The sequence below is a fragment of the Bombina bombina genome, chromosome 5 (assembly GCF_027579735.1).
Source record: "Bombina bombina isolate aBomBom1 chromosome 5, aBomBom1.pri, whole genome shotgun sequence".
NCBI lineage: Eukaryota > Metazoa > Chordata > Amphibia > Anura > Bombinatoridae > Bombina > Bombina bombina.
The window spans coordinates 148,824,252-148,846,945 of record NC_069503.1 but is presented as its reverse complement, the minus strand read 5'-3'; the positions used below and the strand labels follow the sequence as shown (position 1 = coordinate 148,846,945).

Sequence of the window (22,694 nt, the reverse complement as noted above, 5' to 3'; positions counted from 1 at the left end):
AGATAGAGCATGTCATTTTAAACAACTTTCCAATTTACTTCCATTAACTAAATGTGCACAGTCTTTTGATATTTAAACTTTTTGAGTCACCAGCTCTTACTGAGCATGTGCAAGAATAAGTGTGTATGCATTTGTGAATGGCTGATGGCTGTCACATGGTACGTGTATGCATTCATGATTGGCTGATGGCTGTCACATGGTACAGGGGGAGTGGAAAAAGACATAACTTTTAAAATGGTCAGAATAAAAATCTACTACTCATTTGAAGTTCAGACTAAGTGATATTGCATTGTCTTGTTATCTTGCATTTGTTGATTATGCAAATCTACTGTGTTGACTGGTCCTTTAATGCAAAAAATGCAAGAGATTTCACATATTAGCTCTCTATATTCTTACATGTTTTAGCTCCACTCAATCAATCTTTAATATCACATATATCTTCTAGAGCAGGGGGGATGGTATACAGGATCTGATTCTACAATTTAGTTTTAAAGGGATACGAAACTCCAAAACACTTTCATTTGTGATTCAGACCATACCATTTAAAAAAAAGTTTCCAATTTACTTCTATTATCAAATTTGCTTCGTTCCCATTATTTTCTTTGTTGAAGAGATACCTAGGTAGGCATCTGGAGCTCTGCATAGCAGGAAACAGTGCTGCCATCTGGTGTTCTTGCAAATGGATAACATTATTGGAAAACTGCTGCCATATAGTGCTCCTAAAATGGGCTGGCTCCTAAGCATATTTCCCTGCTTTTCAACCAAATATACCAAGAGAACGAAGAAAATTGATAATAAAAGTAAATTAGAAAGTTGTTTAGAATGGCATGCTCTATATTTATCATGAAATATCCCTTTAATGAATTCTGCTATCTTAGATATAAGGAAATAAAAATGCAGAGTGATATTGTGCAGACCTCTAGTACAAACGGGATAAAATATTGGGTAAGTGCTCTGTAGCTTGGGACTAAGCTCACTTTTGAGCCGAGACATCATTTCTTTACAGAAGCAAGTGGAAACTTCCAAGCTCCGTGTGACACCTGGAGGCCAAACATAATCCTGGAAGATTAATTCATTTCTACGCACTGTACACGGCTGTTGTTAAATTGTACATATGGGATCGACCGTAGAAAAGGTGCATGAACCCATTAATTTACAGAAGGTTTACTAAGGCCTTGGAAATAGAAAAGACCACACTGACTGCAGCCTTGTAAAGAGATCACTCATAGAAAACAGGTCATGAGAAGTGTGCTGTGTATAAGCCTCCAGACCTGGTATATCAGGGAACAATGTTTTGTGGTTAGAACAGAATGAAAAAGTGGTCCTTGTTGTTCAGTAAGTGGAGACGGTGAACATCTGTTGTTCCCCAAGACGTTTGTTTTGCCATTTTGAAGTTTTTATAGAATAAATGTTAAACAATATTCAAATGTAACATTAGAATACTTCCTTTGAATTTCGAATTCCATAGAGTTACACTTAAAGGGACAGGAAACAACAAAAAATGTATTTCATGAGTCGGATAGAACATACAATTTTAAACAACTTTCAAATTTACTTTTATTATCAGATATGCTTCATTCACTCATTGTGCTCTTCAGGTTAGCACAAACAATACAGAAAATGAGGTTAACATTTTTCCAGTTTTTATAGTGTAAATGTTACATAATATATATATATATATATATATATATATATATATATATATATATATATATATATATAAAAAGCTGCATTAATAATATACAGCAATGTAGCCATTAAAAAAAATGTAAATCTCCTGTTCTGTATCATGCACACTAACCCCAAGTCCATCATACAGCTGTCAAACAGACTGCAACGCTATTGATCTGTGAACGTGCACTGCCACAAGTTGTAGGAATACCTAAGCTACAAAATGGCGGCACACAGTATAAAATTGTAGAGCTTCACCAACTGACACTTAAGGGGTCAAAATATGAGAATGGCTCTGATGAGAGCTGCAGACACAGGAGATAAACAATCATACCTTACAACATCTGTGGCTGGCTATCAGGGACTCAGGTTGATAGGGACCAGTTGCCATTTTGTGGGAGGAGCCATGTTGGGCGGGGTGGGATAGTGAGTTGTTAGTGAGTGGGATTGTGGGTGTGTATTTTGGTTGGTGGGTGTCTCTGGGTGATTGATGAGTGTGGCCGTGTCTGGGAGCTTTATGGGTGGGACTAAGAGAAATTATGCAAATAGGGACATATGGGTATCTCAGAGGGACAGAGCTCAGAATCAGAGACTGTCCCTCACTTTAGTCATAAAGTATAAAATATTTCATGCTGAAAGATCCTTTATTTGCCTGTAGCGTTCTCCGCACTGAGCACCTCAGGCAGCCCGCAGCAGAACGCTATTTTTTAATGAGGGGACATTTCCACTTCTTAGTTGGGAGGTCTGTACAATATTATGATGATTAGTAACCCTGCTACAGTTTATGTCCCTGTCCACCACCATCCGTCACATCTAATATGTAAACTTCACAGGCATGCCAGCGAATAGTAGCTGTTATAGGAGGAGCTGATGCAGTATTCTAATTGGCTGTGAATAGAAACACTTGATTTAGCAACAATGTGAGGGGAAAAAAGGTTAAATATCAAAATCTAAGATCTTTAAAATCTGTGGATTTCATTCTGAAGCAGCTATTTTAATTTCTATTCCTATAAGGAGTTTCAGGCAGCTAACCAGAACCTTACTAATGTACACAAATTCATTGTTTATTCCTAAAATGTGTTTTGGCGCAGTCAGTAAGCAGTTGTGGTCAGTAACATCTGATGTGCTCAGAAGGCTGCACAGTCAGCAGAATAAGCAGCGGCTGTGCGCCTGCTCCTTTCACTCCGTGGATTTACTTCTACACATGGAGAACATCTGAAAGTTTTGGAAAGTGTTTCAGTGTGGAAAGTACAAGGTGTAAAGGGAATCTTCCATCAAAAATAGCTTTCAACATTAACCCCTTGGCTGCCAAATAGCGCTACGTTGCATTGTATAACTAGGGGTTAATACCATAGCAACTAAACTGTCATCAATAACTGGGTACTTGATACCCACTTCAGAATCCCCCTCTAACTTTATCAAATCCAGAACTTGGGGTCTTAGCGTAACCCTTATTATCCCATGTCTAATTACCTCCGATTACAAAGTGCAAGAAGTTAAAGGGCCACTAAACCCAAAATCTTTCTTTCATGATTCAGATAGAGACTAGAAATTTAAACAACATTACAATTTACTTCTATTATTTATTTTGCTTCATTTTTTAGATATCCTTAGTTGAAGAAAAAGCAATGCACATGGTGAGCCAATCACACAAGGCTTCTATGTGCAGCAACCAATCAGCAGCTACTGAGCATATCTAGATATGCTTTTCAGCAAAGAATATCAAGAGAATAAAACAAATTAGATAATATAAGTAAATTAGAAAGATGTTTAAAATTACATTCTCTTTCTAAATCATGAAAGAAAAAAATGTGGGTTTCATGGCCCTTTAATCTCATAGCCTCATCTCATCTGAGTTATGCTTGTTATTGCTATCATGTATATTCTAATCTCCATTAATCTGAACAATTTAATACTGCCCAAAATATCCCTGAGTGTATCTCTTCTTAAACTTTTTTTTCTTTCTTAATGTGAAGCCGTGACAAATCAAGCATGGGGCAGACGTCAGATCCTCAGCTCTTAGCTGTCCTGCATTTTTGTCGGGCTGCACTTTTGATTATCTTGTTTTTTTTCTGGTCTCTGTTAAAGGTTAAATATTTTGTAGATGCTGGATAGAATGATGCCGGAATTCAACCCGATCGAGTACGATCGGGTTGATTGGCAACCCCCTGCTTGCGACCGATTGGCCGCGAGTCTGCAGGGGGCGGCATTGCATCAGCAGCTCACAAGAGCTGCTGGTGCAATGCTGAATACGGAGAGCGTATTGCTCTCCGCATTCAGCGAGGTCTGGCGGACCTGATCCGCACTGTCGGATCAGGTTCGCCAGACCTTTGATAAATAGGCCTCTATATGTAAAAAAGAATGGGCACCTCCATGAAATCTAATTCTGAGAACAATTATGGACAGTTATAAATTACTAGAGTGAACAAACAATGTACGGATTATATAGCAGTGTTAAAGGGACATAAACCCATTTTTTTCCTCTCAGGATTCAGATAAAACATCCAATTTTAAACAACTTTCCAATTTACTTCAATGATCAAATTTGCTTCATTCCTTTGATATCCTTTGCTGAAGGAACAGCAGTGCACTATTGGCAGCTAGCTGAAGACATCGAATCAGCCAATCACCAGCTCGCTCCAACTATTGTAGTATATGTACATATTCTTTTTTAACAATGGACACCAAAAGAACAAAGTTTATTTGAAAATAGATGTGAATTTAAAAGTGTCTTAAAATAACATTTTGTATCTTAATCATGCAAGTTTAATTTTGACTTTCCTATCCGTTTAAGTTTGGAGTCTTAATTAGCATTAAAAGGGACCAAATAAATATTACAGTGCTGCGTAATCTAGTGGCGCTTTATTAATACCTGTTAATAATAATGAAAAAAATGGAAAAAAAAAATGTTGTACTACATATAATTTGACATTTTATATTACAACCTCAAGGTATTTATTTTCTCTGTAAATAAATTATTTGTTTGCCCTAGCCCTGCGGAGAAACTCCCAAACCCCGCCCACTACTCACAGCCACGACCATGAGCTCTGCTCCAGGACTGCCTTTCCACATTTCTGACCAACTCCCTTATTTTATTCCCTCTTCTATGTCCCAGGATACTTTTAGACAGGGTAATTGGCAGACGAAACAGACCTTCTGGGACATACGTCTATTGTCTCTGGCTAACAACAATTGTTTGCCACAAATGTGTCAGAAATTCAACCAAAGATGAATAAAAGTGTTATTTTTTGTATGCGTAACAGAAAGGTACCACAAGTCTGTACTGTTGGTGGCCCTAAGACATTGTATTTGGACATGTTTGAGTAGGAAAGAAAACAAAATAACCTTGGTATCTGGCCAATTCAGCATTTGCTTTAATGTGTATATTTATTAATGTATTTAACCCATCCACTGACAAAGGGGTTACATTATTCATGCCCTTTAAGTAATGCTAAAAGTAGCTATTCATTTTAGCCCTCTCATACTGCAATGCAGTTTATATAAACCTTGAAATTGTTTCAACAGAGTGGACCCTTTAACTGATTAGAGACCCTGGCAGCCTTGCACCTCTTTGGTTTCTATACAAAAGCACTGAAGAATGCAACTGAATTCAGTACACTATCTGCAAAACTCCCAAATCCCTGTAAAGAAAACTGTTCAGCTAGTGGTTTCCTTATAACACTGATTGTGATCTGGTATTTAGCTGGTTGTTCTGCTAGTTCAGACACAGCATTCACATCCACTGATAAGCACACAGCAGCCACATACACAGTATCCAAAGGGGCTCAGCTTCCTGACATTTTGCCCGGCTTCCCACCCCACCCGCTCATTCTAAAAGCTTTTATTTGTGGTATTACAGGAAGATCTGCCATTATGGCACAGGCATGGAGTTCATAGTGTCAGCTGGCTTATCAGTCTGAGCCTCAGGACAAAACCATTAGGATTTGCATCAAAAAGTAGGAAGCCATTGCGTTGATTTTTTTGTGTATAAAGAACATTAAAGGGATATGGAAAAAAAAAATTATTATTCAGATATAACATCCAATTTTTTTAAAATTTACTTCAATTATCTAATTTGCTTCATTCTCTTGATATTTGTTGAAAACCATACCTAAGTAGGGTCAGTAGCAGCTGCTGATTCATGGCTGCATATATATGCCTCTTGTCATTGGCTGACCTGTTGTGTTCAGCTAGCTCCCAGTTGTGCACTGATGCTACTTCAACAACAGATACCAACAGGCCCATTTATCAAGCTCTGTATGGAGCTTGAAGGGCCGTGTTTCTGGCGAGTCTTCAGACTCGCCAGAAACACAACTTATGAAACAGCGGTCTAAAGACCGCTGCTCCATAACCCTGTCCGCCCGCTCTGAGCAGGCGGACAGGAATCACCGGAAATCAACCCGATCGAATACGATCGGGTTGATTGACACCTCCCTGCTGGCCGATTGGCCGCGAGCCAGCAGGGGGCGGCGTTGCACCAGCAAACGCTGTCGGCATTTATCATTGCACAAGCAGTTCACCAGAACTGCTTGTGCAATACTGCCCCCTGCAGATTCACAGCAAATCGGCCGCTAGCAGGGGGTGTCAATCTACCCGATCGTATTCGATCGGGTTGATTTCTGTCTGCGGCCTCAGAGCAGGCGGACAAGTTATGGAGCAGCAGTCTTTAGACCGCTGCTTCCTAACTTCTGTTCCGGCGAACCTTCAAGGGGCATCAAGCTCTATTCGGAGATTGATAATTCGGCCCCTTAGTGCTATTGCATTGTCTTTTTATCATGCACTTTTTGATTATGCAAATCTACTGCATTTACTGGTCCTTTAAGAGAAAATTACATGAAATTGTTTATGTAAGCATAGAATATATTAACAATTGAGTATTGAATTGCAAGACAGCTGCATATAAAATAATAAGGGCCAGATTACAAGTTCTTTTTTTTCCGCTCACGCACAAACGCTGCTCAAAGTAACCTTTTAAAGTGGGAATGTATAGCCAGTTTAAAGTAAACTGTTTGTGTTCAAGCAAAACCCGATGCGTGCTAACTTCAGGACTTCTGATATAGGGACCACGTACAGTTCTCTTCATAGATTTCAATGGAACACAATTTAAAAAAAATAAATAAAACCCCTTAGATTTATCGTTTGCCTGCTAATCCAACATTGAGTTATACGAACTGTGGTAAACCGATGGTAGTTATGAATGGTTCCCATTCCAATGTTATTCGCATATAAGAAAATGTTCTTTTCATTTTGAAATATATATACATAATTATTTATCTGGAAAAGAGAGTGCACTCACCGGGTCTTTTTGCCAATTTTTTTAATCTGCAAAGTCAATTTTTGCAGATTAAAAAATTGGCAAAAAGACCCGGTGAGTGCACTCTTTTTTCCAAATTAAATGCAACTTTCTGCTGCACCCTGGGCTCCACAGTCATCTGGAGTGCTTGTCTGTATAACTCTCTCTCTCTCTTTTTATATATATATATATTTAAAAATACATTTTCTTCTATGTGAAGAACTTTGGAATGTAAAATATTTACATTAAAACATAATAAAAAGTATTACAATTGAATAAATATTAATTTTCATGCTTAAAGGTATTTGTATGGGAATAGCTCCAAAATGTTAATGTACGTGTGTGAATATATGTGGGTTCATATGTGTATTTTTGTATGTATAAACATATATAAATACATAAATATATATGTACATGACCCTGGAATGCATGACTTGTGTAATTCATTTTGACTTTCCTATCCCTTTTTAACCCATAGCATAGCAGTTTAAAATACTGTACATTACCCCCCCCCCCACCCAAAAACAAAAAAACAACAACCCATCTTTTTGTTAACAGAGATTGACCCCCTGTGTAGGTGTCACTGACTTTAACAATTATTCTCAGTGTTGTCTTTGGACATCATGTACATTTAAAGGACCACTAAATACAGTATCCTATATAATAAATGGCCAAGTATGTTTGTCAGATGCAGTCATGCGCAGTAGAGACTGCACATGACAAACATACCTGGCCGTTTGGATCCTGACACTCAGCACAGAGCAAGGCTGAAGCAGAGTGTCAGGGGGCGTGGCCGACGAGAGCGTCGCGGTGGGGGCGTGATCGGGCGCAATGAAGGGTGGGACCAGGTGCGATGAGGGGAGTGATCGGGCGCGGTGAGGGTCGTGAACGGGCACGGCGAGGGGCTTGGGCGGGTGCCGCCGCGATGGGGCATGGCCAGAAGGGTGCCGCGATGGGGGCGTGGTAAGAGAGTCAAAGGGTTTGAAAGACAGCGACAGAGAGGGAGCAAGAGAGGGGGGGAGAGCAAAAGAAAGGGGGGAGAAGGGCCAAAGAGGGGGGAGAAGGGCCAAAGAGGGGGGAGGGAGAGCCAAAGAGGGGGGAGAGAGCCAAATAGAGGGGGAGTGAGCCAAAGAGGGGAGAGAGAGAGCCAAAGAGGGGGGAGAGAGAGAGCAAAAGAGGAAAGAGAGCCAAAGAGGAGAGAGAGCAAAAGAGGGGAGAGAGCCAAAGAGTGGGGAAAGAGAGCAAAAGAGGGGGGAGAGAGCAAAAGAGGGGGGAGAGAGAACAAAAGAGGGGGCAGAGAGAGCATAAGAAAGGGGGGAGAGAGAGAGCAAAAGAGGGGGGAGAGAGCCAAAGAGGGGGGAGAGAGCCAAAGAGGGGGGAGAGAGCGTAAAGGAGAGGGTCGAGAGAAAGCAAAAGAGAGGGGGGAGAGAGAGCAAAAGAGAGGGGGGAGAGAGCAAGGGGTGGGACCGCTGTACTGCAAAAAATGGCCCGTGTACACGGGCTTTAGTACTAGTAGTTGAATAACTGACAATAGACAATATACACACAATGCTATAGCCCTTACTTTGAATTTGAAATTATCAGTAGCATATTTTCTGGCAAATTTCAAATTTAATCCAGTTTTCCCTTCCCCTGTTTCATGTGACAGCTTTCAGCCAATCACAAAATGCATATATGTGTATACTAGGAAGTTGTTTAAAACTGCATTTTTTATCTGAGGCATGACTCTTTACTTTTGACTAAAGGCTCTTCTTTAATATAACATTTAAAGAGCATGCTTTAAATGTTACTAAGATTATTATGTGTGAAAGTAAAAACACATTCGGAAACCTAGTGTTTTATGTCTAATGACACATAACTGATCTACTAAAGCTGCTAATATATAGCGAATTTGCACTCAAATTAAATAAAGGATCAGAATAACACTGCCTTATCACAGCTCTCTTGCGCATATATGTGTGAAACCTGCACATATACACAGCTGTTATTTGCTGTAACAAATGATGTATCCAGTGACAGCTTGTGGCTAATGCTTCAGAATATGGTCATCGTAATGCTTGGCAGGAACAAGCAGAAATAAAACACCAGCAACATTCACCCATTCGTGACATTCATACCTTCTAAAAAATATACTTGGCTGTGTTGTGTTATGAGGGGCCCCTATAACTTCTAAAAATACATGTCAGGGCTATATTATGACTGGTCTTTCTACTGCCTGAGAAATACAGATGGCAGGACTATATTGTGACTGGTCTCTCTACTGACTGAGAAATACAGATGGCAGGACTATATTGTGACTGGTCTCTCTACTGACTGAGAAATACAGATGGCAGGGCTATATTGTGACTGGTCTCTCTACTGCCTGACATATACAGATGGCAGGGCTTTATTGTGACTGGTCTCTCTACTGCCTGAGAAATACAGATGGCAGGACTATATTGTGACTGGTCTCTCTACTGACTGAGAAATACAGATGGCAGGGCTATATTGTGACTGGTCTCTCTACTGACTGAGAAATACAGATGGCAGGGCTATATTGTGACTGGTCTCTCTACTGACTGAGAAATACAGATGGCAGGGCTATATTGTGACTGGTCTCTCTACTGCCTGACATATACAGATGGCAGGGCTTTATTGTGACTGGTCTCTCTACTGCCTGAGAAATACAGATGGCAGGACTATATTGTGACTGGTCTCTCTACTGACTGAGAAATACAGATGGCAGGGCTATATTGTGACTGGTCTCTCTACTGACTGAGAAATACAGATGGCAGGGCTATATTGTGACTGGTCTCTCTACTGCCTGACATATACAGATGGCAGGGCTTTATTGTGACTGGTCTCTCTACTGCCTGAGAAATACAGATGGCAGGACTATATTGTGACTGGTCTCTCTACTGCCTGAGAAATACAGATGGCAGGACTATATTGTGACTGGTCTTTCTACTGCCTGAGAAATACAGATGGCAGGACTATATTGTGACTGGTCTCTCTACTGACTGAGAAATACAGATGGCAGGGCTATATTGTGACTGGTCTCTCTACTGACTGAGAAATACAGATGGCAGGGCTATATTGTGACTGGTCTCTCTACTGCCTGACATATACAGATGGCAGGGCTTTATTGTGACTGGTCTCTCTACTGCCTGAGAAATACAGATGGCAGGACTATATTGTGACTGGTCTCTCTACTGACTGAGAAATACAGATGGCAGGGCTATATTGTGACTGGTCTCTCTACTGACTGAGAAATACAGATGGCAGGGCTATATTGTGACTGGTCTCTCTACTGACTGAGAAATACAGATGGCAGGGCTATATTGTGACTGGTCTCTCTACTGCCTGACATATACAGATGGCAGGGCTTTATTGTGACTGGTCTCTCTACTGCCTGAGAAATACAGATGGCAGGACTATATTGTGACTGGTCTCTCTACTGACTGAGAAATACAGATGGCAGGGCTATATTGTGACTGGTCTCTCTACTGACTGAGAAATACAGATGGCAGGGCTATATTGTGACTGGTCTCTCTACTGACTGAGAAATACAGATGGCAGGGCTATATTGTGACTGGTCTCTCTACTGCCTGACATATACAGATGGCAGGGCTTTATTGTGACTGGTCTCTCTACTGCCTAAAAAATACAGATGTCAGGGCTATATTATGACTGGTCTCTCTACTGCCTAAAAAATACAGATGTCAGGGGTATATTGTGACTGGTCTCTCTACTGCCTGAAAAATACAGATAGCAGGGCTATATTGTGACTGGTCTCTCTACTGCCTGAAAAATACAGATGGCAGGGCTATATTGTGACTGGTCTCTCTACTGCCTGAAAAATACAGATGGCAGGGCTCTATTGTGACTGGTCTCTTTACTGCCTGATAAATACACATTGCAGCGCTGCCTATATTGTAACTTGTATCTCTAGTGCCTGAACAATACAGATGGCAGGGCTCTATTGTGGCTGGTCTATCTACTGCCTTACAAATATAGATGGCAGGACTATATTGTGACTGGTCTCTCTACTGCCTGAACAATACAGATGGCAGGGCTATATTGTGACTGGTCTCTCTACTGACTGAGAAATACAGATGGCAGGGCTATATTGTGACTGGTCTCTCTACTGCCTGACAAATACAGATGGCAGGGCTTTATTGTGACTGGTCTCTCTACTGCCTAAGAAATACAGATGGCAGGGCTCTATTGTGACTGGTCTCTCTACTGCCTGGAAAATACACATGGCAGGGCTGCCTATATTGTAATTGGTCTCTCTACTGCCTGAACAATACAGATGGCAGGGCTATATTGTGACTGGTCTCTCTACTGCCTGAAAAATACAGATGGCAGGGCTATATTGTGACTGGTCTCTCTACTGCCTGACATATACAGATGGCAGGGCTTTATTGTGACTGGTCTCTCTACTGCCTAAGAAATACAGATGGCAGGGCTCTATTGTGACTGGTCTCTCTACTGCCTGGAAAATACGCATGGCAGGGCTGCCTATATTGTAATTGGTCTCTCTACTGCCTGAACAATACAGATGGCAGGGCTATATTGTGACTGGGCTCTCTACTGCCTGAACAATACAGATGGCAGGGCTCTATTGTGACTGGTCTCTCTACTGCCTGACAAATACAGATGGCAGGACTATATTTTAACTGGTCTCTCTACTGCCTGACAATTACAGATGGCAGGGCTATATTGTGACTGGTCTCTCTACTGCCTGAAAAATACAGATGGCAGGGCTATATTGTGACTGGTCTCTCTACTGCCTGAGAAATACACATGGCAGCTCTAGTGCCTGAACAATACAGATGGCAGGGCTCTATTGTGACTGGTCTCTCTACTGCCTGAACAATACAGATAGCAGGGCTCTATTGTGACTGGTCTCTCTACTGCCTGAACAATACAGATAGCAGGGCTCTATTGTGACTGGTCTCTCTACTGCCTGAACAATACAAATGGCAAGGCTCTATTGTGACTGGTCTCTCTACTGCCTGAACAATACAAATGGCAGGGCTATATTTTGACTGGTCTCTCTACTGCCTGAACAATACAGATGGCAGGGCTCTATTGTGACTGGTCTCTTTACTGCCTGAGAAATACACATGGCAGGGCTGCCTATATTGTAACTGGTCTCTCTACTGCCTGACAAATACACAAAGCTTATGTTGTAACTGGCCTCTAGAATTTAAAACATGCACATGGCAGCCAGGGCTATATTTTCAATAGGTTTCTATAATTTCTTACATATACACATGGCAGGGCTGTATTGCGATTGTTTTCCATACTGTCCAAGAAATGTACATTAAAAATAGACTATGGCGGGTTTTATTGTGAATCTGCCATTCTTAACTTCATACTGTCATGGCTGTGTGTTTACAGACCTTTTTAAATAAAAACATGCATATCAAACACACACCTTCTGAAAAACTCCACATCACAGGGCTTTGTTATAACCAGCCTATCACCTAGAACAGTGATGGTGAACTTTGCCACTTCGGATGTTTCAGAACTAAATTTCACATGATGCTTAGGCACTTTGAAGTCCAGTCGAGCATCATGGGAAATGTAGTTCTTAAACATCTAGAGTGCTAAGGTTCAGCATTACTGAACTAGAAGGCAAATGATAAAAAGCTATTACTCTGATGTTTGTAAATTGATTATTTACCTTCTCTAAATTTAATAAATATATGCATGTTGTCCAATCCGTTTTAAATGGTTCGCAGATCAAACTAGCTAAAACATAATGAAGATAATGATGAATATTATTTTTATAATTATTAATATTGTATTTCTATCAAAAATATTAGTTAATTATTTAAAGGGATATACAACTCAAAATGTAAACTCACATATGTAAGCAAAACTGGCTCTATTAAACATTGTCTGTTTCAGTGACACATTTCACTGAGCATATGTATATATGTCCTGTGCACCTGCATTAATACACAATGCCTGCCCTGAGAGCATATATTGGATGACTGTTTAATTTGCTGATGAATACATGCTACACAGTGTCTGAAAGAGGGCACACAGTGCATATGTTCTCTGTGCACACAATGGGACATATTTATCATTGTGCAAGCAGACATGAAACGAAGTAGCGTATCATGACTGCCGCACATCGATAAATGCCAACAGCATACGCTGTCGGCATTTATCATTGCACCAGCAGTTCTTGTGAATTGCTGGTGCAATGCCGCCCCCTGCAGATTCTGCAGGGGCTGTCAATCAACCCGATCATATTCGAGTATACGGAGCATGCGGACAAGTTATGGAGCAGCGGTCTTTAGAGCTAGATAAATATGCCCCCAAGAGATAGCACTGAAGTAGTAATCACTATTTCTAGAAGCATTTTTTAATTATATTAATGCATTGCAGAAATACTTCCATATAAAACTAATATGCATTCACGTGCAGTTTTATATCCCTTTTACATTTTGGTGGCTAGAGAGGGCCGCAGCACATATGCATCAAATTTTGCTCCTCCCTGGCAGCCACAGAGTTAAAAGGACGTTGTATTATTTATTTATTTTTGTTTGTTTCATGAAAAAATGTAGTCTTTATGTTATGTGAATTAAAAATGGATGTACCTGAATAAACCATTCTTTTCTTTTAAAGCCTGTAGAGGCTTGTCCTATTCCACCAATAGAGCTGTGGTTGTTTAGGGTTTACCCTATCAGCTAGTGAAAATTACTCCAACTGTATCCGTTATGTACCTCCCTCTTATTTCATTATAAACAGATTTACTTACCCTTTTTTTTTCAGAAAAAAAAAAAAGTTTGACATGGCGCCTTTTATTTTGCACGAACATCACTTTAAATAAGTTTGTATTCCTATACTTCTTTGCACAACATTAGTTAATTCATTCTGTGTGTTGTACAGCTATTACCTCTCCGTATTTGCTATTGAAACTGATAACTGTGAGTGATAACATCTGAATTCACTTAGGGAGACTATCAACCACTTTACGTGTAACCCTAAACAGCTCGGGAAGGGCCAGATCGCGTCGCATATACATTTTTGCCGTTTTTTAAAACATATGAAAAAATACCAACATTTCAAGAGAACCTTTCAACGTTTGCAAGATAGTGAAGAATACAGCAGTTTTATCCTCTGTTAGATTAGTATAGTGTTTTTTCTTTCTTGGCTCTAGTTTGTATTTCCACGAAAAATTAAAATGAAGCCAGAACATTAATGTGGTGAATACATTATCACAATAGTAATGTCACAGCCAAAGCTGTCACAAAGCAGTATCATAGGAGGAAACCTGGTAACCCCTTGTATGCCACAGAAGGCTGCAACCCATTTCTTAAATAAAAAAGTTAACACTTGGTGCCTGATGATCAAAAATTGGCCACATGGAGAGAAATAGCGCAAAATAATTTGTGAGCTTTTTTTGAGTGTTATATTGTAGATGTCTCTCCTTCACGTACAGAACTTGCATAGTGAGATGAACGGCTCTCAAGTTAAATGGACAGTCTACTCCAGAATTTTTATTGTTTAAACATATAGATAATCTCTTTATTACCTATTCCCCAGTTTTGCATAACCAGCACAGTTATATTAATATACTTTTTACCTCTGTGATTACCTTGTATCTAAGCATCTGCAGACTGCCCCCTTATCTCAGTGCTTTTGACATACTTGCATTTTAACCAATCAGTACCCTCTCATAAGTAACCCCATGGGCGTGAGCACAATGTTATCTATATGGCACACATGAACTAATGCCATCTAGCGGTGAAAAACTGTTGAATGCATTCAGATGAGAGGCGGCCTTCAAGGGCTTAGAAATTAGCATATGAGCCTACGTAGGTTTCGCTTTTCAACTAAGAATACCAAGAGAACAAAGCAAATTTGATGATAAAAGTAAAGTGGAAAGTTTTTTAAAATTAGTTTAATTTGGACAAAAAAAGATTTAAAATAAAATAATAAAAACAATACAAAAGAAAAATAAATGAAATATATACAGAACACATTATAAAATATACAAGAGGATGAAGAATAAGTAATCGTTTATTAGAGATGTTTGAACTACTTATCTGAGTGAGCAGTAAAAGAAAGAGGAAGCTGCTCGGCTCATTGGTCCTTTAATGAATTGGACTTGTTTTTTGATTGGTCACTCGGTTTTGGATCTAGAAGCCTTTCTAATGTTATTGCTTCATTGTTCACGTTTTATCTTGTTTTTATTAATGTTATTATGGCTGCATTGAGTAGTAAAAGAAAGATAAAGGAAAATATGAGTCTCTGGTCTTGTAATACAATTCTGTGACGAAAAAAACTCTTTGAAATGGGAATGTGCCCAGTTACATTTTCTATGTAGAACTGACTTGTAAAGCTACATGCAACAGCTCTCCCTCTGCTCATTAATAACTTTCATTCTGCTCAACTGGATTTTTTTTGCTTTGCAAAACAATTAATAAAAAACTGTTACCTCCATTTCAGCCACTTCTTAAAGCAAAATTTTCTTTCATATGTAAATAAATAAATAGTCTTTCTCTTTATATACAATTAAAAAAAAAAAAACAGATTCACTCCTCCAGTGTCCATTTGTGTTGATGTTGTTTGTTTTTCTTGATTGAAAAATCAATAGTCTTTTTACCAGAAACAATTATTTGCAGTGTAATCACACTCCCAAGAAGTATTTGTAGCTCATAGTCAATGGTGCTGAAAAATATCCTTCCAAATAACTTCCACACATTGCAATTGCACTAGAGCAGTGAAAGGCAAACATTGTCACTCCAGATGTTTCAGAACTACATTTCCCATGATGTTTGACTTCAGAGTGCCTAAGCATCATGGGAAATGTAGTTCTGAAACATCTGGAGTGCCAAGGTTTAACATAATTCTGTCAGAAGAGCAAACTTATCAGACGAGCGAATGGAAGTGACATTCCGTCAGCTGTATGATAAGAAATAAATACTGAGCATGCGCTCCTCAGCGTTCTCACATTCCAAAGCCTGAACGTCCAACCCATCAGATTCTTGGACAGTATAGAGTGCAATAACCACTTAGCCAGTAGATTGTTGGGCACTTGTATCCATCAGATGCATCCCATTACAAACCCTGATTGGCTTACTATACACTATATACACTATTCATTTTTTAAATGAAGCAAATAATAGTAGTGGTATGTGGAACAAGTGTGTCCCATTACATGCACAAGGAACTTTGAAAAACTTTGAAACACATGCACTAAAGCATATGCACAATAGTAAACATCACCTAAGAATCAGGATAGGAAGCCTACTTCGAAATCACAGCTTAGCCAATTAGTTGCTTTAAACCTTTAATAAAAAAAAAAAAACCTCAAGTCTTTCTAGGAAAATGCTTTTTTTTTCTTTTCAGAAAACGAAAAGGGCGCCAAAAATTAGAAGCTTTATTGGACATATATATGAATACAAGGCAGTTATAGTTGTTTTTTTTAAGGAACACAGGCGCACAGAGGCCAACATACATTGAAATGAGAGTAATTAAAGGGAAAGTAAATACTTTGAAATTATAATAAAATGGTTTAATTATGTGTAATAAAAAAAGTTGCAAAATGCTTTTATTATTCATTTCGCCTCCTTTTATCTTAATTTATTGTCATTGTGGCATCTCAAACTGACTTGTTTTAGTGAATCGGCCCCTTAGTGTGAAAGGAATTGGAGAAATTAAAATAAATCGTGACTTTAGGCAAGTGAGTCAATTTTATTTTTAGTTATTTCTAAAGTATTCTGTTTGTATATTTCTAAGTATTCTGTTTGTATAACATATTTGTGTCAAATGTAATTATCTAATTATTCATTAACATTGTTTTGTTTTTTATTTTTTTCCCCAGGATTTAAAGAAACTGCTTTCCTGTATGCCATTTCCTCAGCAGGACTTACTCACGCTATGGCCAAAGCGTGTAGCGCAGGCCGCATGGAGCGCTGCACGTGTGACGAGGCTCCTGATCTGGAGAACAGGGAGGCATGGCAGTGGGGAGGCTGCGGAGACAACCTCAAATACAGTAACAAGTTTGTCAAAGAGTTTTTGGGGAAGAAATCAAACAAAGATCTCCGGGCAAGAGTGGACTTACATAATACCAATGTGGGAATCAAGGTACAGCTCATTGTGTGTAGGATATATTAAAGAATCATTTACTTAAAGGGACAGTCTAGTGAAAATTAATCTTTACCGATTCAAATAGGGCATGCAATTTTAAACAACTTTCCAATTTACTTTTATCATCAGATTTGCTTTGTCCTCTTAGTATTCTTTGTTGAAAGCTAAACCTAGGTAGGCTCATATGCTAATTTCTAAGCCCTTGAAGGCCTCCTCTTATCTGAGTGCATTTGACAGGTTTTTCTACAGTGCTAGTTCATGTGTGCCATATAGATGACATTGTGCTCACTTCCATGGAGTTACCTAGGAGTCAGCACTGATTGGCTAAAATACATGTCTGTAAAAAGAGCTGAAATAAAGGGCAGTCTGCAGAGGCTTGGATTCAAGGTAAAACATATATTAATACAACCGTGTTGGTTATGCAAAACTGGGAAATGGGTAATAAAGTGATTATCTATCTTTTTAAACAATACAAATTCTAGAGTAGACTGTCCCTTTAATTTTTATACGAAAGTAATTTGAACCTGCTTGTACTGTGTGCACCAGAAACACCCTAATCAATGCCAAAAATGGGTGCACAGCACTGATTTTTAAACCTGTTCTCAGGCCTCCCCAACAGGCCAGGTTTTCAGGATTACCTTTAATGAGAGCAGGTAAAATAACCATGGCTACTAATCAGTCCTCAAAATGTGGCCTGTTTAGGGAGGCCTGAGAACAGGTTTGAAAAACAGCTAACGTGCTCTAATTATCTTCTTGTATCTGCATAGATCGCACTGGGACATGGATGGCACATATTTTTTTTAGTTCACACCACATCTTCAATTTAAATTTTTTTAAAAAAAATATATATAACAATTGTATTATGCTTGGGCCAATTAGGATTAGTAAAATGTCCCATAACAATTTTACTAAATAATTAAAAAAAAAATTCTATCCATATACAGTGGTTATAATAAATGTATTTAACTGCCTGAGTGATATTTAGCGAATTCAACTAAAGGGAAAATTGTGGTAACAGCAAGTCACCCTCATGGGTATTCATGAGTGGCTCCCAGCACCTCCCAAGAACATAATTTTTAAATAATTTTTTTTAAAAAATAAGGATATCTGTAAGCACTCTATTTAAATTGTATACCACTACTACAAGGGGAAAATTACTTAAAAACAACTTTATAGATATAGTATTTAAAAGTAATGGGAGTGATATGGATGTTTAAATGTGCTTATATGGTTAAAAAAATATTTATATACCTGTATTAACTATTCTGTATACATATTACAAGTGATTAAGTATCATATCCATGGTATTATGTCCAACACAAACTCAAATTACCAATTAGACAAAGAATACTGTGTCACCTTAAACTGTTGCAGAATCAGTAGCCACAAGATAGCAATAATTAATTCAATTCTATTAATAAAATCAGTTTATATGCTGATTAAACAATACTGCCAAAAAACATCCTGCCTGCAATAAAGACAAACACATTACCTTCTCTGCTTAACAGAATAAATCATTTACTAAAGTATTTAGCAAATGGTTACTAACCATGCAAATATATACAGTTTCAGATACATTTTTTGGGGCACTTTTAGAAAATTAACCAAATATCTGATGTTTGGTTAATTTTCTGAGCACTAATTACTACCGCAAACTCACGGTAGCAATAACCAGCCACTTGTAATGGCTGATTATTGCGCACCCGCAAAAAGGGCAAATTTGTCAGTTTGCTGGCGCGTGATAAATTACCGCTCCACTTGTAATCCAGCCCATAGTGACCAAAGAACATTCGAGTAATGATAAACTACTTACTTATTTTATTATTTTTTACCACGTCCCTTTAAAGCATTTAATTATAGAGTAGGCAGGTGCATTTCAATTTTACAGGAAGATTTCCTTAATCCTATGTTTATCTTAACTGTATTACAATCAGGAAGGATAAAGAGAACAGTCTATTTCAATCAACAGTTCTGGTTGTTGCGTTGTAACAGCAGGCAGCAGTGTTTGCCTTTATTCTTCTTTATTTTGATTTACCTTATTTTGGCAGCATGTTGTTATAAGACTAGAAAAGTACATATAGTGTCAACAATTGAAAAATATCATAAATGTGGATCATCACAATTTCTTGCAGAATATCTTGTGTGTTAAGAGGGAAAAAACTCTCACTGACTTCCTGTCTATACTTGTTATATGACATTCTATTTTTTTATTATTTATTTTTTTACAAATGTTACCATAGAACAAATATTCATTTGCCATTATTTTGACGTGTATTAACAGCAATAATAGTACATATTACAATAACATTTTTCTTGGCAAACCTAAAAACATTTAATAGTTCCAAATTCAATTCATCTGAGTATCGTTTAATAACCTTAAGCACCAGACGGTATCATATACTGCGTGACTAATTTATAAAGTGATTATATCCCCAAATCATCCCATTCTAATTTGTCTGTCTGAACGTTCCAGCACAGAATATAGAATGATCACCCGGCCAGCTCAGTCTATTGTGTCGTTGTAAGTGCTTTCAAACTGACCTCAATTGCTAATGAAAGGGCAAATTTGTCTGGCATAAATATGAGGTAATTAGGCTGAGGAGCACTTCAGACTTCTATTTATTGAGAAGCCTGAGCTCTGAATAGAGCACTTATTAAAAAGATGGCTTCTGCCTTATTGCCAAATAAAACCCTAGCTATTCCGCTGTTTATTCACTGACAGAATCCCAGTACTACAGGAAAATGAACTGAAAGTTCCCCCCACCCACTGAGCTCTGTCCCTTTGTAATGCATTATACTATTATTGCAAACTTTATATTACATCTCAGTTAACACTGAGACACACAAAAACTCAGACACACACATATAAAATATGTAAACTGAACTGCATTAATTAGGAAGCTCATGCCTAGAGCTGCTCCCTGGCTCAGCAGAACATCAAATGAAAGATAAATAGAGCACTCTAAAATAAATCACTGAAGAAAAGGTTTAGGCAAGCAAACTATGAAAATTCTGCTCTCTGACTCTGTTCCAAGTCTGTCAGTGCACAGCCCTGGGTCGCATGTCAGTGAGCACAGATAGGCAGGCAGGTTTAGGCTAGCAGCACAACTTTGCAAGCCCCACGGCACACCCACAACATTCATAGTGAAATTGGGCAGGGGAGGAGCAAAGTACAAACAAGCAAAAGCAGCCAGGAAAACTATTTGTTGAAATTGCAGCACTGGCTCAAGGGGCAAAAAAATTGTGTGTCTACAACTTCCCCAGTCCCCCTAATGTTCACAAATGCCAGCCTCTAATAAAATAATCTATGCATCTCAACATTGTATTTTGGATCCCACAGTAAAACATAAAATAGATTAAATAGATAAATAAATAGATTGAATCTTTAGATTGCAGATTTAAGTTAAAGTCCAGAATTGTAATAAATAATGATATACACAGGCTACTGAAACTGATGTTAATGTGTCTGTGATAGATTTCAGAAGAGAGAAATCTCTAACTTCATATTACAAGTGGAGCACTAATTCATCACGCGCCCGCAAACAGGCAAATTTGTGTGTTTACTGGCGAGCAATAAATAACCAGCAGTAGCAAATATCGCTCTGAAAATAAACCAGAGATCAGATCTCTTGTTAATTTTCTAAATGTCCCCCAATTGCCCCCAAAATAAAATGGTGTGTTTAGTTTTTAAAAAGAAAAAAATAAGCATCTTTATTTTTTAAAATAGGGGTTAAAAGTGGTGTGTGTGGGGTTGTTGGAAAAAAAGGGCCTTTACATTGCGGTCTATGGGGACTGTGTGTTCCCAGCAAATATGTATGTATATAAACGCAAAGCTTCCCTGCAATGCGAAGCAAGGTCGCGTTCGCATTGCACCTCACTTGTAATACTGGAAGAGATATTTTGCGCTCAACTTGTAAGATGGCCCCTAATCTTATTTAATTGAATAGTATGTCTTATTCATAGGGATCACCCTGATATCTGTAGAATATAATGACATAATTATGTATTCGGAGCAATGATTTGCCCAAGAATATTGTGCAGCTGTAGTTTTTAAAATTATATTAGTTGATTAATAATTTAAAGGGACATAAAACAAGTTGGGATAGAGACAGAATAATATATGTACTTTAATTATTTTACCTGCAAATTTATACTGCAGTGCCTCGCCATTAACCCTTTCTTTTTAGTTTCTGAATTGTAAAGCTCTAACTCCCCCCACACAATTCCTTCTATGGTTGTATCAATATCTATGGTTGCTTTTAGTAGAATACAAAAATGAATTGGGATTATCTGCTGGAGCATGCCTAGAAGCTGTGAACTCATTGAAATACAATGCCTATGTCTAAACACTAATAAGGGGGGTGGAGTTGGCTGCCCCAGGCAGCTTAGCTATGCAATTAATTTTTCTTATTTTTGAAAATTATTTTAAAATACTTGCCAGCAATGTTTTTATGCAAAACTATTTTTAATTAATTAGCCCTTTTAGGATATGCACAGATCTCAACCTGTTTTATGTCCATTTAAGTGTGAAGTTTTAGTGTCAATAATGTAAAAGGCTTTACCTTTTTCTACCTTTACCTTTGTTATCTGTGGCAAGGTATGCATTATCAAGCAGTAGACCAAACTACATGTTAAGAAATAGCTCTGGAAGCTAGAGATTCACTTGTGTGCATCTAGAATTTCTTATTAACTTATTAAATCTGCATACACCCACACTCAAAAAACACTGTCTCACTCCTAGATTACAAGTGGAGTGCAAATTAACGCTCCCACTCGCGCTTTAACTTCGCTAGATGGAGGCTTTTTGCGGGTTTCGCTTGTATTACAAGTTGAAAGTAAAAAGTTTGCTCACGAGCGCTAACTCAACATGTGCAAAAAGCCAAACTTCGAATACCACTATGCATTAACATATTCCCCCATAGACTTCAATGCAGTGTGAAAATAGGGAAAAAACTAACACCCATACTCGCGTGCTAACCCTATCGCTTTTACTTAAGTGAGCTAGCCCAATATAAAATATGAATATTTCATATTCCAATGTTCTTCACATAGGGGAATATGTTCTATTTATTCTTAAATTCATATTTCTATATATATGATTTTTTTTTGGGTAAAATATCTATCTATCTATCTATCTATCATCTATCTATTATTATATATACTGTAGGTATAGGTATATACAGATGTATATAGGAATATCTATTTAAAAATAATTAGAACATGTTCCCCTATGTGAAGAACATTGGAATGTGAACTATTTAACACCTAAAATATTTGATATAAATTAGTAACATAAATATTAATATTTTTTTTATAAGGGATAAAAGGTATATGACAAGGTGTTTGACTGCAAAGGGCTATATTGTATATATACATACATACATATACATGTATAAATATGTGTATGTATTTATAAATATATATATATATATATATATATATATATATATATATATACACAGTATATGTGTGTGCATATGTATGTGTTACGGAGTAACTATCTGTGGGACCTTTTATTATTTATTATTTTTTATGGTTCATATCACAATTTGCATTTGCATATCTTATATATTTATAACAGCGCGCCTTCTCATCTCCTTGTGAGATATTACACCATGTGTTAATATTTGTA

General features: G+C 38.0%; 1 protein-coding gene across 1 annotated transcript in view; it reads left to right on the top strand.

The window, feature by feature from the left end:
* Positions 1-22,694, top strand: part of WNT9A (Wnt family member 9A) — a 194,056-nt gene that overhangs the window by 153,850 nt on the left and 17,512 nt on the right. The window contains exon 3 of the mRNA XM_053713736.1: positions 16,797-17,059. Within this exon, the coding sequence (XP_053569711.1) occupies positions 16,797-17,059 (263 nt within the window). The remainder of the gene's footprint in view (positions 1-16,796; positions 17,060-22,694) is intronic.